The 14,007-nt window shown below is 39.5% G+C and overlaps 1 protein-coding gene across 1 annotated transcript in view; it reads right to left on the bottom strand.

Moving 5' to 3' along the window:
- The window catches only part of PEAK1 (pseudopodium enriched atypical kinase 1), a gene marked incomplete at its 3' end in the record, with an annotated part of 54,872 nt that extends 42,175 nt beyond the window's left edge, over nt 1-12,697 (bottom strand). The window contains exon 1 of the mRNA XM_079700558.1: nt 9,552-12,697. Coding sequence (XP_079556684.1) covers nt 9,552-12,682 — 3,131 coding nt within the window. The 5' untranslated portion in view covers nt 12,683-12,697. The remainder of the gene's footprint in view (nt 1-9,551) is intronic.
- Between the last annotated feature and the right edge of the window lie 1,310 nt (nt 12,698-14,007).

Genomic DNA, 14,007 nt, shown 5'->3' with positions numbered 1-14,007 from the left:
TTCCCTGATGCAGAGTGGAGCTTCTCCATGCGCCAGCAGCACAGAAAGGCCAACAGCTGATTCTTGAGGCTGTTTCACTCCATGATAGCTAGGAGTTGGTGTGGGGAGAGGATCAGTGTGCACTGCTATCATCACTTTGCTCTTTTCAGGCAAGCCTTTCTCCCTGCTATTAACAAATCACCATTATAGAGGTACCATATGAGGATATACTGCTTGTCCTGGGCTAAACCTTTAAATATCACCTGATGACTCTAATCAATATTCTACTGCAGTTATATTAAATAATCACTGACTGAAACTATGGCCTAGAGGTTTGAATAAAGGCCTAGAAATTAGAAACTCAAATTTATCCCAGCTCTGCCACCAATGCTACTCTGTCCATGTCTCCCATTATTCATCTATAAAATGGGTGTAGCAACATTTACAGGAGTATGTATTAACTAAGAATTTCACATAAAGTGCTTCGAAGAGAGTGAACAACTGTGCCAATGTTGAGTACTTTAAGAGTGCTCGACAGGTCAATGAATCAGTATGCATCACTGTGGCCCTTAGTGGTCACAGACATGCCTTCTTGAACTTAGGCTGCCTTTATAAAAGACATGGTAGACACCAACAGACTCAATAATCACCAAAAGAGTGTAAGAAAAATTACTAACAGGCCAAACATCTCTAAAGTCAGAGTCTGGCTCTGACACCTACTTGCAGAGTGGCCCTGGGACTGTCGATGAGCCTCTCTGTTTCTCAATTTCCTATAATAGGAAGAATGCACTGTCAGAGATACTGGGACAACTGAGGAACGTGAATGAAAATTATGAATTATATAATAAGATACAGGTATTTAACTTCAGATTCATTAGGTGAACAAGGAAACAAAAAGGACCAAATAAGTAGAGGAATTCTCAGTTTGATTCTTCACTTTGTAATACATTCATTATGAGACTCTAAACAAGTCAGTTTACTTCTCTGAATTTTTAATCACCTCCCCAAAGAGAAAGGAACATAAACCTATCTGAAGACCACCCCATAACCATTCTGCATCATTTTGTGATTACAATAAAGTGAGATATTTATCAGTTTTCTCTAAAAGAGGATTATTTAAAAATTCAATAGTGAGGACTTTATGAACTCATCTAAACTTTAGGAACAATATGTCAGCAAATGTAGATGTGCTGATAGTCCAGAAGTTTCTTTAGAGCAAAGAACATATGATCAGGAGAACGAGCTGCTACTTTCAGCTTCTGTCTCCAATTTTTTTCCTTATGAGAAATAGGAATTTGATCTTCAAGCCCAGTTTGATCTGAAAAGATGACTTTGACAGGTTGTCTTAGCAAAGAGTAGAGACAATGCAAATTAAGATATAACTGGAGCACACCTGAAACTAACATAACATTGTAAATCAACTATACTTCAATTAAAAAAAGTGTTCTTAAAAAATTTTTTTAAAAAGATTGTACATACCAAAAAAAAAAAAAAAAGATATATAACTGGAGCATAAACATTAAAGAAAAAAATTCTAGCTGAACTTTCCAGAGAGAAGGACATCACATTGTACCATAATCTAAGAAGTATTTGGACTTTCTTTTTCCATACCCTGTGTGCATACACACATGTATATAAAGAGACTCAGACTCTGGTTATTTTAGTGAGTAGCAAACCTGACTAGTGTTTGACCAGAATGGCTACAGGCCACTAGCATGTCTGATGACTACAGATAAATCAGATATTATAACTTAGTCCAGGGGTCAGCAAACTTTTCTGTGAAGGGTCAGATAGTAAATATTTTAGGCTTTACAGGCCATATGGTGTCTGTTGCAACTATTCAACCCTGTTGTTATGGTGCAAAAGCAGCTGTAGATAACATGTAAAAAAAAATGAGTGTGGCTGTTTTCCGATAAAACTTCATTTATAGAAACAGGTGAAAGGTCAGATTTGGCCCACAGGTCACAGTTTGCCAATTCCTGGTCTATACCCCTGAACCTTGGAGTGGATTAGAGGGACTCTGAGGACTGACTCCTGGATTATTTAGGAATATAGCTGAGTTCTAAGGACCCTAAGAAGATCAAAATGGTCTCGGAAGGGTATAAGAAGGCTTATATTTATACTTCCCTGGGCCACTAGGGAAGCCCTAGAAAGAAAATTTTTGAGCTAATTTTTTTTTTGTTTTTCTTTTATGGGCTGTGCTGTGCAGCATGCAGGATCTTAGTTCCTGACCAGGGATTGAACCCGTGCCCCCTGCAGTGGAAGCATGGAGTCTTAACCCTTAGTTAGACATGGAGTCTTAGTCCCTTGAGCTAAATTTTTAAGGACATGTATGTGACTGGCAATAGATATTGCCTACCAATTATGAAATAAATACGATTTTAGTCAATAATCAAGAATTTACCACCAATTTACTGAAAAGACTACTAAAAGGGTATATACTTTGGGAAGAAGTAAATTGAATCCAGAAGGGAAGAATGAAATAAAGATGTAATAGTTAAAAAAAAAAAAAGTGATAAACATGTGAATAAATCTAAAATTTAAAAAGATGATGAGATGTGATGGGGAGTGACTGAGAGTGGGGGTGAGTTTCTTATGATTGGGCAGCCAGTGAAGAATCTTCTGAGGGAGTGACATTTAAATCGAGAGCTGAATGACAAGGAGCCAGCCATGCAAAGATCTGAAAGAAGCATAGCAAACAGAGTGAATAGCTGATAAAAAGGGATTAGGCCTGGCACTTTTGAAGAACAGAAAGAAAACTCCTATTGTGAGAAGTTTATGAGCAAGGTGGTGAGTAGGAGACAGTTTATACTGGTAGTTAGAGGTCAGATTGTATAGGGACTTCCTTCACTGTGTTGAAACAATGGGATCTGCATTTTAGAAAGAGTACAAGGCTGTTCCAGAGAGACTAGATTAGAAGGGGTGAGAGATTAGGCAGGGAGATCAATTAGGAAAACACTTTATGATATTTTGGGTGTAGGGGATGAAGGGAAGAGAAAAATCAAAGATGACTCCTAGTTTTCTAATCTGAGCGACTAGATGGATAGTGGGACCATTTATCAAGGGAAGGCTTGGGATTGAATAGATTTGTAGGGAAAAATCAAGAGTTATGTTTTGAACACATTTCATCCGAGATGTCCAGTTGATGTTTAAGTGAAGATATCAAGTGGATAAGTTATATGTGAATCATGGGCGAAAGAGATCAGGAGTGGAGATATAAATTTGGGAGTCAAAAGAATATATGTAATATTTAAAATCTTGATACCAGATGATGTTCAGCCAGGGGTTAGCCATTAAAGTTTAAAGAACCCTTTAGGCATATGGTTATGAGGGGAAAAAAAACCCCACTTATCTTTTAGAGATACCTACTGACATTTTTACAAATGAAATGATGCCTGGTATTTGCTTCAAGATAATGGGGGGGGGGCTTCCCTGGTGGCGCAGTGGTTGAGAGTCCGCCTGCCGATGCAGGGGACGCGGGTTCGTGCCCCGGTCCGGGAGGATCCCACATGCCGCGGAGCGGCTGGGCCCGTGAGCCATGGCCGCTGAGCCTGTGCGTCCGGAGCCCATGCTCCGCAACGGGAGAGGCCACAACAGTGAGAGGCCCGCGTACCACAAAATAAATAAATAAATAAATAAATAATGGGGGGAATGGGATGAGGTACAGATGAAACAAGACTGGCCATAAATTGATAGTTGTTGAAGTGTGGTTTTGGAGTAAGTGGTGGTTCATTTTATGAATCTATCTACTTTTGTATATGTTTAGAATTTTCTATCATACAAAGTTTAAAATAAAAAGAGGGGAATTCCCTGGCAGTCCAGTGGTTAGGACTCTGCACTCTCACTGCTGGGGGCCCGGATTCAATCCCTGGTCAGGGAACTAAGATCTTACAAGCCGTGCGGTGTGGCCAAAAATTAAAAAAAAAATTTTTTTAAAGAAAATAAATAAAAGGAACTATTTTAAGCTAGTCTCCATTAAAAGTGGTAGAAGCAGAGATGGAGACAAGTAAATAGATTTGGGATTAAAAGGTGCTCCTCCATTAAAAGGTGGTAACAATTCCACGGTCAACATTTTAAACAAGGCACTCAGGAAGAAAGCAAGCCTGAATAACCGGAGGTACATGAGCAAGAGGGTAAGTAAGATTAATCAGGTAGACAGAGGTCACATATATAGGGCCTTCTTCAGTTTGGGGATATGACTGGGTTTATATTAAAGAAAGAGCACTTAGCTGTTCTAAGAATAGAATGCAGGGGGGAAACATTAAGCAAGAATTATCTTAAATTCTGATGTCCTAAGCATAATTTGTAAAGAGGTCAACTGTTATTGCTAGGTACTATGCTAGATGCTTTATAGATATCTGTTTAGTCCTCATAATATCTCTATAAAGTAGGTATTATCATCACTGTGGTACACATTGGGAAATTTCAGCTCAGAGAGGTTAAGTCAAAAGTCACACAACTACCAGTGGTACAATTAGAATTCAAATTTTTGTCTGTCTGACTCCAGTGCTTGCATTTTTCTCACTATGCAATATTATTCCCCATGCTATGGACACCAAAGAGTTGCAGAGATGGTACGTAAACTAGTGCTTTTAAAAACGATAATGGAGAAATTCCCACCTGGTCACAGACCAGACTAACCACTAAGTTAATTTCTCTTGATCCAGACTAGCCGGATGGAAATGATGCTTATGGATACATTGTTGAGCCAAAGTTTGACTGGTATCCCTGTCACCAATATTTTCCCCTTCCAGTTCATTTTTAATACTGCTGCCAGTAGAGATTTTATTTAAAAAAGAAAATCACACTACTTTCATCCTTAAAAACTGTTTCTGCTACAAAATCTATAACATAAAGGCCAAACATTTCAATGTAGCAAGCAAGGCTCTTCTGTCTTTCTCAGCAGTTCTCAAACTTTTTTTTCTCTTAAAAATTATTGAGAACTGTAAGGGCTCTTGCTTATGTGGATTATATCTATTGACATTTATTATATTAGAAATTAAAACTGAAAAATTAAAAAATAATTAATTCATTAAAAAATAGTAAACACTTTAAATATTAACCAAAATAATATGTTTTTCAAATCTCTTTAATATCTGGCTTAATAGAAGAGAGCTGAATGCTCATATGTGCCTCTGCATTTGATCTGCTGTGATATGTTGCTTTGGTTAAAGTATATGAAAAAGATCTGGTCTCATCCAGATATGTAGGTGGGAAAGGTAGTATTTATAGTCTTCTAAATAATAGTGGATATTCTTCTTTGGTACTATATCAGAACTTGGCAAGTGGTAGTTTCTTAAAAGTTACTTGCAATATGGAATCTGAAACCATACCAATGAACTTTTTGTACTCAGTTACATTAAATCCCTTGGTCTAACTTGCAGTTTCAATGGATCTTTTTTACTCATGCATAATTCTGTAACATCCTGCATTGGGTCATTTGGAAATAACTGGTTCACTGAGTTATGTGGATCTTCCAAATGTTGACACATTTCATTATATAATTTAAAAAAATCTTTTTTGCTAATGCCACCACCAATCTCATCAGAAAAAAATGTTTAAGTATTAGGAAGCTGTCACGGTAGCAGATACAAGTTTGCAAAAGTTCTTATTTTGCTTGAAAGCGTGAATTTTATCATTGACAACAAATACTGTCCGTTGTTTTCCTTGAAGTAATAGGCTTACTATGTTCATTAAGAAAATATCTGCCGGGCTTCCCTGGTGGCACAGTGGTTGAGAGTCCGCCTGCCGATGCAGGAGACACGGGTTCGTGCCCCAGTCCGGGAGGATCCCACATGCCGCGGAGCGGCTGGGCCCGTGAGCCATGGCTGCTGAGCCTGCGCGTCCGGAGCCTGTGCTCCGCAACGGGAGAGGCCACAACAGTGAGAGGCCCGCGTACCGCAAAAAAAAAAAAAAAAAAAAAGAAAATATCTGCCAAACACCCAAGTCTACATAACCACAGCTGGTATGCCCCTTGTTCTTTCAAGGTGGTCCATGAAAAAGGTGCTGGTTCAGCTTTGTAATTCAAATTTTGAAACTCAAACTATTTTACAAGAGTTTTTCCTTGAGACAGCCATACTTTGGTATGCAGCGTAAGTACTCCCTGTGTACTTCTCATTTTATCACACAGAATTTTTAAACAGACATATATTCAAGGGTTGAGATTTAATAAAATTTACTACTTCATCAAGGACATTCTTAAGTGAAACTGGTGTTTGTTTTTTAAAACTACTAGTACCATGTGGTGCCATGGTTTTGATTTGTGCAGGTATAAGTAGTTTTACCCATTACTGTTTTTGCACCATCAGTGCAAATGTCAACACAGTGAAAAAGACAAATAATGTCTTAGTATTATTATGAAAATGGTGACTTTTACATGGTCACTATTTGACCTTGCATGGGCCACATTTGAAGAACCACTGGTCTATTCATTATCCTTTGCCAGTCACCTGTCCTGCTTCTGTTTGTCATCATCATCTATGACTGCATATATTGTTCCTTTTGCCTACAGTGTCTTCCTCAGCCTGCTGGCAAAATCTTATTTGTCTTTTAAGATCTGGTTTGTATTTCATCTCTGAGGAGCTGATTTCATGTCTTTTAAGCTGATTTAATCACTCTGTTTTTTACGCTCTGTGCCACTCTGAACATACGTTGTTTTAGCATTTATCACGTTGAGGGCAGAGGGGCTAGTATCATTTTCAAGCATCTACTATGTGCCAGACCCTGTGCTAAGTCTTTTACATATTTTCTTATTATATCCTCAATCAATTCTATGTGATAGGTATCATTACAGCCACTGTACACTGAAGGACCAGATAGATAGCTGAAGCTGAAGTCAAACCCAAGCCCACTATTTCAGCAGTATGGTTATCTTTTCCCCTATTTATCCCTATGGCACATATACAGCACAGTTAAGATATTCAATTTATGTCACCTGAAAAGGCAAATAAATGAACTTCGTAACAATCTCATCTCATAATGCAAGACTCTACAAAGTCCCTCATCTTTCAGAGCCTAGAGTTTGGCCTTCAGTAGAGTATTTTTCATTCCTTATATACCGTTTAGATTTGGAATCTTCATTTACTTATAGAAAAACTGGCATTTTGATTATATACCGTTTAGATTTGGAATCTTCATTTACTTATAGAAAACTGGCATTTTCATTTCTTCCAGCAATGTGTTCCCAGCCGTGGGATGGTAATTTAATGATTACACTGCCATCAAGCTGGAAACATAAATGTTGACATTTGACAGTAATGTTTTTCCTCTCAAAGATGCTTCAAGTAAATACTAATGGTGTATCCAAGTAAATGAAGTAACTGTTGGAAAAGCAAATGGTGTATATTTTTCAACATGAGTATTCAAGTTTTAAAAAGTTAAAAAAAAACCTATTTGATACTAATACCTCTTTTTCTACTTAGTCTGGGATCTTATGAAATGTGAAAATTCCAGTGTGCCTCTACGAAAAGCTTAATACCTCAAATTTGCTTTACTTAGACTACAGTACATATCTTAAGAATGGTGGGAAGACCAGTGGTTCTCAAAGTGTGGCCCCAGGATTAGCAACAGCATCATCAGCTGGGAACTTGTTAGAAAGGACCCAACTCAGACCAATTGAATCAAAAACTCTGGGGGCGGGGCCCAGCAATTTGTGTTTTAATAGCCCTCCATTTATTGTGATGCATGGTTAAATTTGACAGCCAATGGGGCAAATGTGCTGCATCATTTGGATAAATGGATGTTACCTATAAAGAACTAATAAATTTTGGAAGATACGATTGGCCCATATACAAGCAAATCTGTGAAAATATAAGCTGTATAGTAAGAGGTCTGCCATACCAAGCACCCAGGCTATCCTCAAGTCTGTACACAGTGGCACGCAGCCAAAGTAGAGAAATCTCATTCCACAGAAGAGAAGCCAAATTATTCCTTGACTCTGCCTTCCAGGATGCGGATAAATACACCACAGCCATACTTAATGAGGAGTAAAGCCATTTATTGATCTGCAAGGACTATCTGCCATTCTGTCATAGGTAACTCCAACCATGTGCTGTTTAAATTGCTTCTTTTCTAAATAAAACAGCAACCTGCAATACGTGTGTTTTATTACTACTACTTTCAACTACCAATGACAAGCCTATTCTATCCAGAAATATATTCCACTATTCTACTTGCTTTGTTATTACATGGATTTAAGGAAAATAGGAACTTGTTAGCATTTTGACTAGTTGGGGGTATGTAAAAAGCTTATTTTAGTAAAGAATATATATAAAACTTCCTGGCATTTTGCTAGAAAAAGTGAAGGCATTAAGTGTTCATTTTAATTTACACTTTTCTAAAGAAAAGCTGGTGAGAGAATCTGCTCTGGATCAGAGTTTTCTGTCTTTGCTGGGAGGAAGCCAGGCCTGGTAGAGAAGGCTCACTGTAAATCAAGAGGGAGGAAGACTCAGAATCAGATGAATGGAATACTCAGGGCATATCTTTGCTAAGAACAGAAAGGACAGGGGATATAAGGAAATCATCCCATTTGTTAATACAATCTTGGATAACAGTTCCTTGTTTTTATTGGCAGTACATTAATTTTGATTAAAATACAAATGAGAAAGAAAAAACTTAGGCTTCCTAAACATAAATGTTTATGTGAATGATTACAAGTGAAAATATAAAAATTTTGTTTGATTTTATGTTCATTAACAATGCGGCATTATAGGAAGAATACCAGTTTTACAGTGAGACAGATCAAGGTTTGAATTCTCCCTCTGAAAATTACTAACTGTGTGAATCTGGCCAATTCTAATTTCTCTAATTTTCAGTTTGTAGGGCTGTTACAAGGATTTGAGATAAATATTTGGGATGTGCCTTATACAGGCTAGGTGATCAATAAACAGTTATTCAAGTATTAAAGAAAACTGATGCTTAGAGAACTGGTGTGGGTGTACAATTTGCCTAGGTGGATTGAGAATTATATCACTGGGTCTCAATCTCACTAACCAACTTCTCTTATTTCACCTACATGTTAAAAAACTATAAACTGCTTGCCCTTTCCCCCACCTTTCCACAACACATGAAATAAGGACAGAAAGAGACAGAAATAAAAAAACAAATATTCCCTTTAAAAAATAATGGAGATAGAGATAACACCTTGGTGAAAGCCAAAAAAAAAAAAAAATGCTTAAGAGTTTGATTTCATTTATAGTGAAGGAAAGCACAGTATCACCATTTATTCATTTGATCCTGTTTCTTCCTCACACTATCACAGCAGTTCAAAGCAACAAATTATTTATTGCTCTTAAAGTATTATGGATTTGCTTTTCTTTTAAAGCCCCTCTGCATTTACCAGAATGCAGCAGGCTACTTTAGCTAAAGATCCAGGGCCATAAAACTTGTTCAGTCTAATAAGATCACTTTAATAATATTCTAATCTTGAAATGCAGTTGAAAAGATAGATGATGGTCGCTGAGTGCTACTTACAAACAAAAATGGCTCTCAAATAATCTTAAAGATGCAAAAAACTTAGCAACTGAAAATGTGTTTAAAAAAATTCCCACATTCTGCCAGGATATTTTACATACCTGAGAAGTTTCTTAGGAATCTGTGATGGAGAAGAATGACTCCTTTTCTTCTTCTCTGAGTCCCCATCCTCTGCTCTACCCTTCTCTGTGACTGCTGATTGCTCTGCCCTGGCTTTGCCCTGATCCACACTGAGCTGGCCTTGGGCAGGGTCACACCTGTACATGAAGACGATGGCTGGCTTCTCGCTGGACTCTCCTTTTGCCTCTGTGAACCAATGATGGCGCTGAACTGGAGGAGGGGGCAGCATGTGGATGACTGTGCCATCCAGGCCCACCAGTTTCCCTTTCTCTCGGTCTTTCTCTTTGTCGTCCTCTTCATCTGTTTTCCGACGGCGGAAGAAACTTTTAAATGATATCCAGCGTTTAGGTTTTGCATCAGCTGCCCGCCTGCTGCCTTCAGAGTGCAAAACTGATTCAGCTTCCGTTGACCTGGTAGGGCTAGTTGGCTTGGTCCAGTTGGTGAAATGCCTCTGCAAAAGGTTACTTGCATGGTAAGGGGAGGAAGTCGAGCGTGGTGGGGGAAAGGGGGGTGGTGGCTCACTTTGGGGGTTAGTCACTAATTTGGAGGGAGGGGTGGTGACTGGCTTTGTGAGTGGATCTTTCTGTACTTTGGTGGTAGGACTTTCTGTGGTCTGAGGTGCTTCAGCCTCACCACTGGGCTGGGATGTGAAGAGAGACTTGGGCCGGACTGGTGTACTCTTAGGTGTAGTCTTAGCAGCACTGGCATCAGGAGGAATGGCATAAAGTTCTTCCACACTGCAGGCTTTAGGGCCAGACTGGGGCATTTCTGGAGGAGACTGTGGGGGCTGGATAGAAGCCACAATCTGAGAAAGCACAGTGCTTGCCTTCTCCCTGGTGCTGCTGCTCCTCACAATCTGAGACTCCTGAGTGCTTTCTGTTTTGGCCACAGGTTCTTGAGTGGTTCTCTGGAGCTTTGTTGGGGAGCTGTGGCTGGAACTGTAGCTCCTCTGTGGTGAGGACTGACCTCTGTTAAGACAGCTGTTAAACTCCTGAACCTTCTGAGCCACTGAACCCCTTTTACGCTCTGTGCTGTTTAAAAACCCTTTAGCTTGGGGACATTCAGTGGGTTTGCTAGTGGTGTTATCAGACACTTTGCTTTCAGTTTCTATTTCTTCATAAGTATGGCTTATTACACTTGTGGTTTTTTCCTTCACTGAAAGTTCTCCACTTGTTCCGAGAAAACTTTTGTAAATGGCTAGATTGTCATAGGCATTTGGATTGATCACAATGGGAACTTTGATAGCATTTTTGGAACTCCGAGCATAAGTTGGCTCATCATGAATGATAATTGGAAAAGGTGGCATACCGGCATTGTTATAACTATTAAATTTTATTTCAGACAAATTAGGTGACTTAACAGGGATGGTTTTGGAGGAAATGTTTGTAGCTGTGGGTGAAGTAGGTGCTGATTTGTGACAGTTTTTCCTTGGAGGGACATTTGGTCCAGTCCCACCGCTAATTAATTCCACCTTAGGTATCTTTTGTCGTGGACTGGTACTGGAAGTCCATACTTCCTGGTAGCGGATTGCACTGGATTTTTGGAAATGGGCACTTATTTGTCCTGATGTCAGTGCGGGTGATGTCACTGGAGAGTTTGGAGTAGAAGATGAGCTTTTCGTCTTGGGACTGTTAATAGGGCCCTCGAGGTGCTCACTGGCCATGGCTGCTGACACATCCACGACAGTATATGGCTTGCACAAAGGCTGTTCCAGATTCACAACTCGGTAGGGCTTTGCTTGCTCTTCTACAGGAACGAGGTTTATTGTTACTGCTTGCCCAGTAATATCTGTAGGGGCTTTACTTTCTTGCTTCTCAGTTTGTACGGCAATCTTGCCATCCTTCTCTTCTAATCGGAGAGCAAGGACTGCTTTGTGCGTCTCTGGAACTTTTATTGAGCTTTTGGATGCTTGCGATGAGTCCTTCTCCTGATTATTACCAGAGAGGCTTTCATAGTTGGGCTCACTTTCCTTCATGTCCTTAGAATCTCCTGGGTTACCAGGAGCTATTCCCACATTACAAATCTTCTGGGATAAACTACTGGCTGTCTCAGAACGTGATTCTTCTGTTAAAGAGGAATCTGGGGATGTGGAGTCAGATGACACCATGCTCTGAATGCTTCCTGGTCCATAGGAGACCACAGAATTCTCTTCATAACCATTCAGGATTTCATCATAACTGTCATCATAGTCTACAGCACAGATTCTTTGCAGAGATTTATTTCGCAGGGGGACAGTATTCCATTTTTTGTCCACAAAGAATCGAACAGGAGACAAAGTGTTTGCCCTAAAGTTGGCAAAGCGAGGTTGCCCTCTCATGCGAATCTCCATGGCCAGCAGTTCTTCATCACTCTCATCCCAGCTCTCATGCTCCTCCTCCATGTTACTCAAAAGCACATCTTCCTCACTCTCTTCGCCACTAGAAAACTCTGGGTAACAGAATCGACCCCCTTCATTACTGATCACTTCTGTGCTCCCACTCAGAATAACATGCTTGCCCTGAGTATCCTTTATTCCGCCCATCATGCAACTTGGTGGAAGCTTTCTTTCCAGTGATCGTTTATAGCAATCATTTATTCTTCCTAAGAATGTTTCTCTGGAGTTTGTTTCATTTCCTTTTATTTGAGGGGTGGTATCCAAGCCTGCTATCTCCTTTAACACCTCAGTTAGTCCACTATTGTTATTTGATATCTTCTTTGCACTATCATTATTCCCATAAGGCTTAGGAACAGGGCTAAATCCTTCAATATCATCTTCATTATTATTATTAAGTGGTTTCTGATTCAAGGCCATCCTGTTTCGGTTCCATCCTATGATGACAGGTTTGTTCTCACAGTGTTCTTGGATACTAAGCTCACCACACATACTTTGCCCATCTGCCACCATCATAGTGGGCTTCACAGCTATAGTGGGTTTTTTAGCCACAGGAGGCCGGAAATTTCCGGTGTTCCTGATTCGGTGGTTGTTACTGTGATTGGCATTAGTTTTATTGCCATGGGTGATGGGTGCCTTCTCAGGGTCTGGGGGGAGCTGATGTAAGCTTTTAGGTTTAAAGCAGTTCTTGCATTCACCAGGTTTCCAAACGTGTTCAGTAAAGGTATTACAAGCAGACATTTTTAAAAATAGAACTTCACAGACAATGCTTTCCTTTCAGTGCATGGCAAAACTTTCATCTGTTAGTTTTCACCTCCCCTATGTTTCATAGCAGCTCTTGTAAGTGTGATCAATCTGTTGGGGGAAGGGGGAGAGAAGAAGAAAATCTGAATGGAAAAGGTACTATGAGGCTTATCATGATGAATGATTTGAAAATACTGGCTCCAACTTTTCCTTAAATTAAAAGATTGAGAGATAAACTAATTTGGGCACTTTATGAACTCTCTTTAGCTAATCAGCAGTTTTGGAATGTTAGATTTTTAACCATAATTTTATGTACTCTCATTGAACCAAGTATAACATTTCATTTGATGTCTCTGTGACAATGATACTGTGAGCTTCCCCTCCCAGAAATTCTTTGGAACCGTTCTTTCTGTTATCCTCCAACCTGAAGCTTCTTGGTCCATTGTGGGTTCCTCTCCTTCTGCCCACCCTTTATATTGGGATATCTCATAGACTCCTCAAACACAATGCATTCAGGACTAATCTTCTGTCCACCTCTTTTCTCAACTCTAAGGATCTTTTGTACTCTAAGCAGCCCTCCTCTACCCTCCAGGCCACCTTCTTCCTCTGTCTTTATCCTAGTTCAGTTACTGTCACTATCATCCACCTAGATAGCTAAGCTTCAAACTTCAGACCATTCTTGACACCCCTCCCCTCACTTCTAACTCCACATCCTAAATCCTTTTGTAAATTAGTCTTGCCAATTTTTTTTATTTTTTAAAAATATTTATTTATTTATTTGTTTTGGCTGCACCACGTCTTTGTTGTGGCATGTGGGTTCTTTTTTTAGTTGCGGCGTGCAGACTTCTTAGTTGCGGCATCTGGTTCCCCAACCAGGGATCAAACCTGGGTTCCATGCATTGGGAACAGAGTCTTACCCACTGGACCACCAGGGAAGTCCCTAGTCTTGCCAATTTTATCTATTACATTTCACTGGAACTCCTTTCCATTACCAGACACTGCTAGTACTACAGATGCCCACCATCTTTTGCCTAGATTCCTGAAATAGGTTGTTAACTGACCTCCATGCCTGTAGTCTCACCCCTTTCCAATCCAACCTCTCTACCCTTGCTACTCAAATTATGGTCCTCAGACAAGCAGTATCAGCCTCATCTTGAAGCTTGTTAGAAATGTAGTATCTTAGACTTGCAGTTTATCCTCAAGATCCTTAAAGAATCTGAAAAAGAATGACTATATGTATATGTATAACTGAATCACTTTGCTGTACACCTGAAACTAACACAACATTGTAAATCAACTATACTCCAATAAAAATTTTAAAA

The sequence above is a fragment of the Hyperoodon ampullatus genome (genome assembly GCF_949752795.1).
Source record: "Hyperoodon ampullatus genome assembly, chromosome: 3".
NCBI lineage: Eukaryota > Metazoa > Chordata > Mammalia > Artiodactyla > Ziphiidae > Hyperoodon > Hyperoodon ampullatus.
The sequence above is the reverse complement of the archived record's forward strand: the minus strand, read 5'-3'. Positions and strand labels throughout refer to the sequence as shown.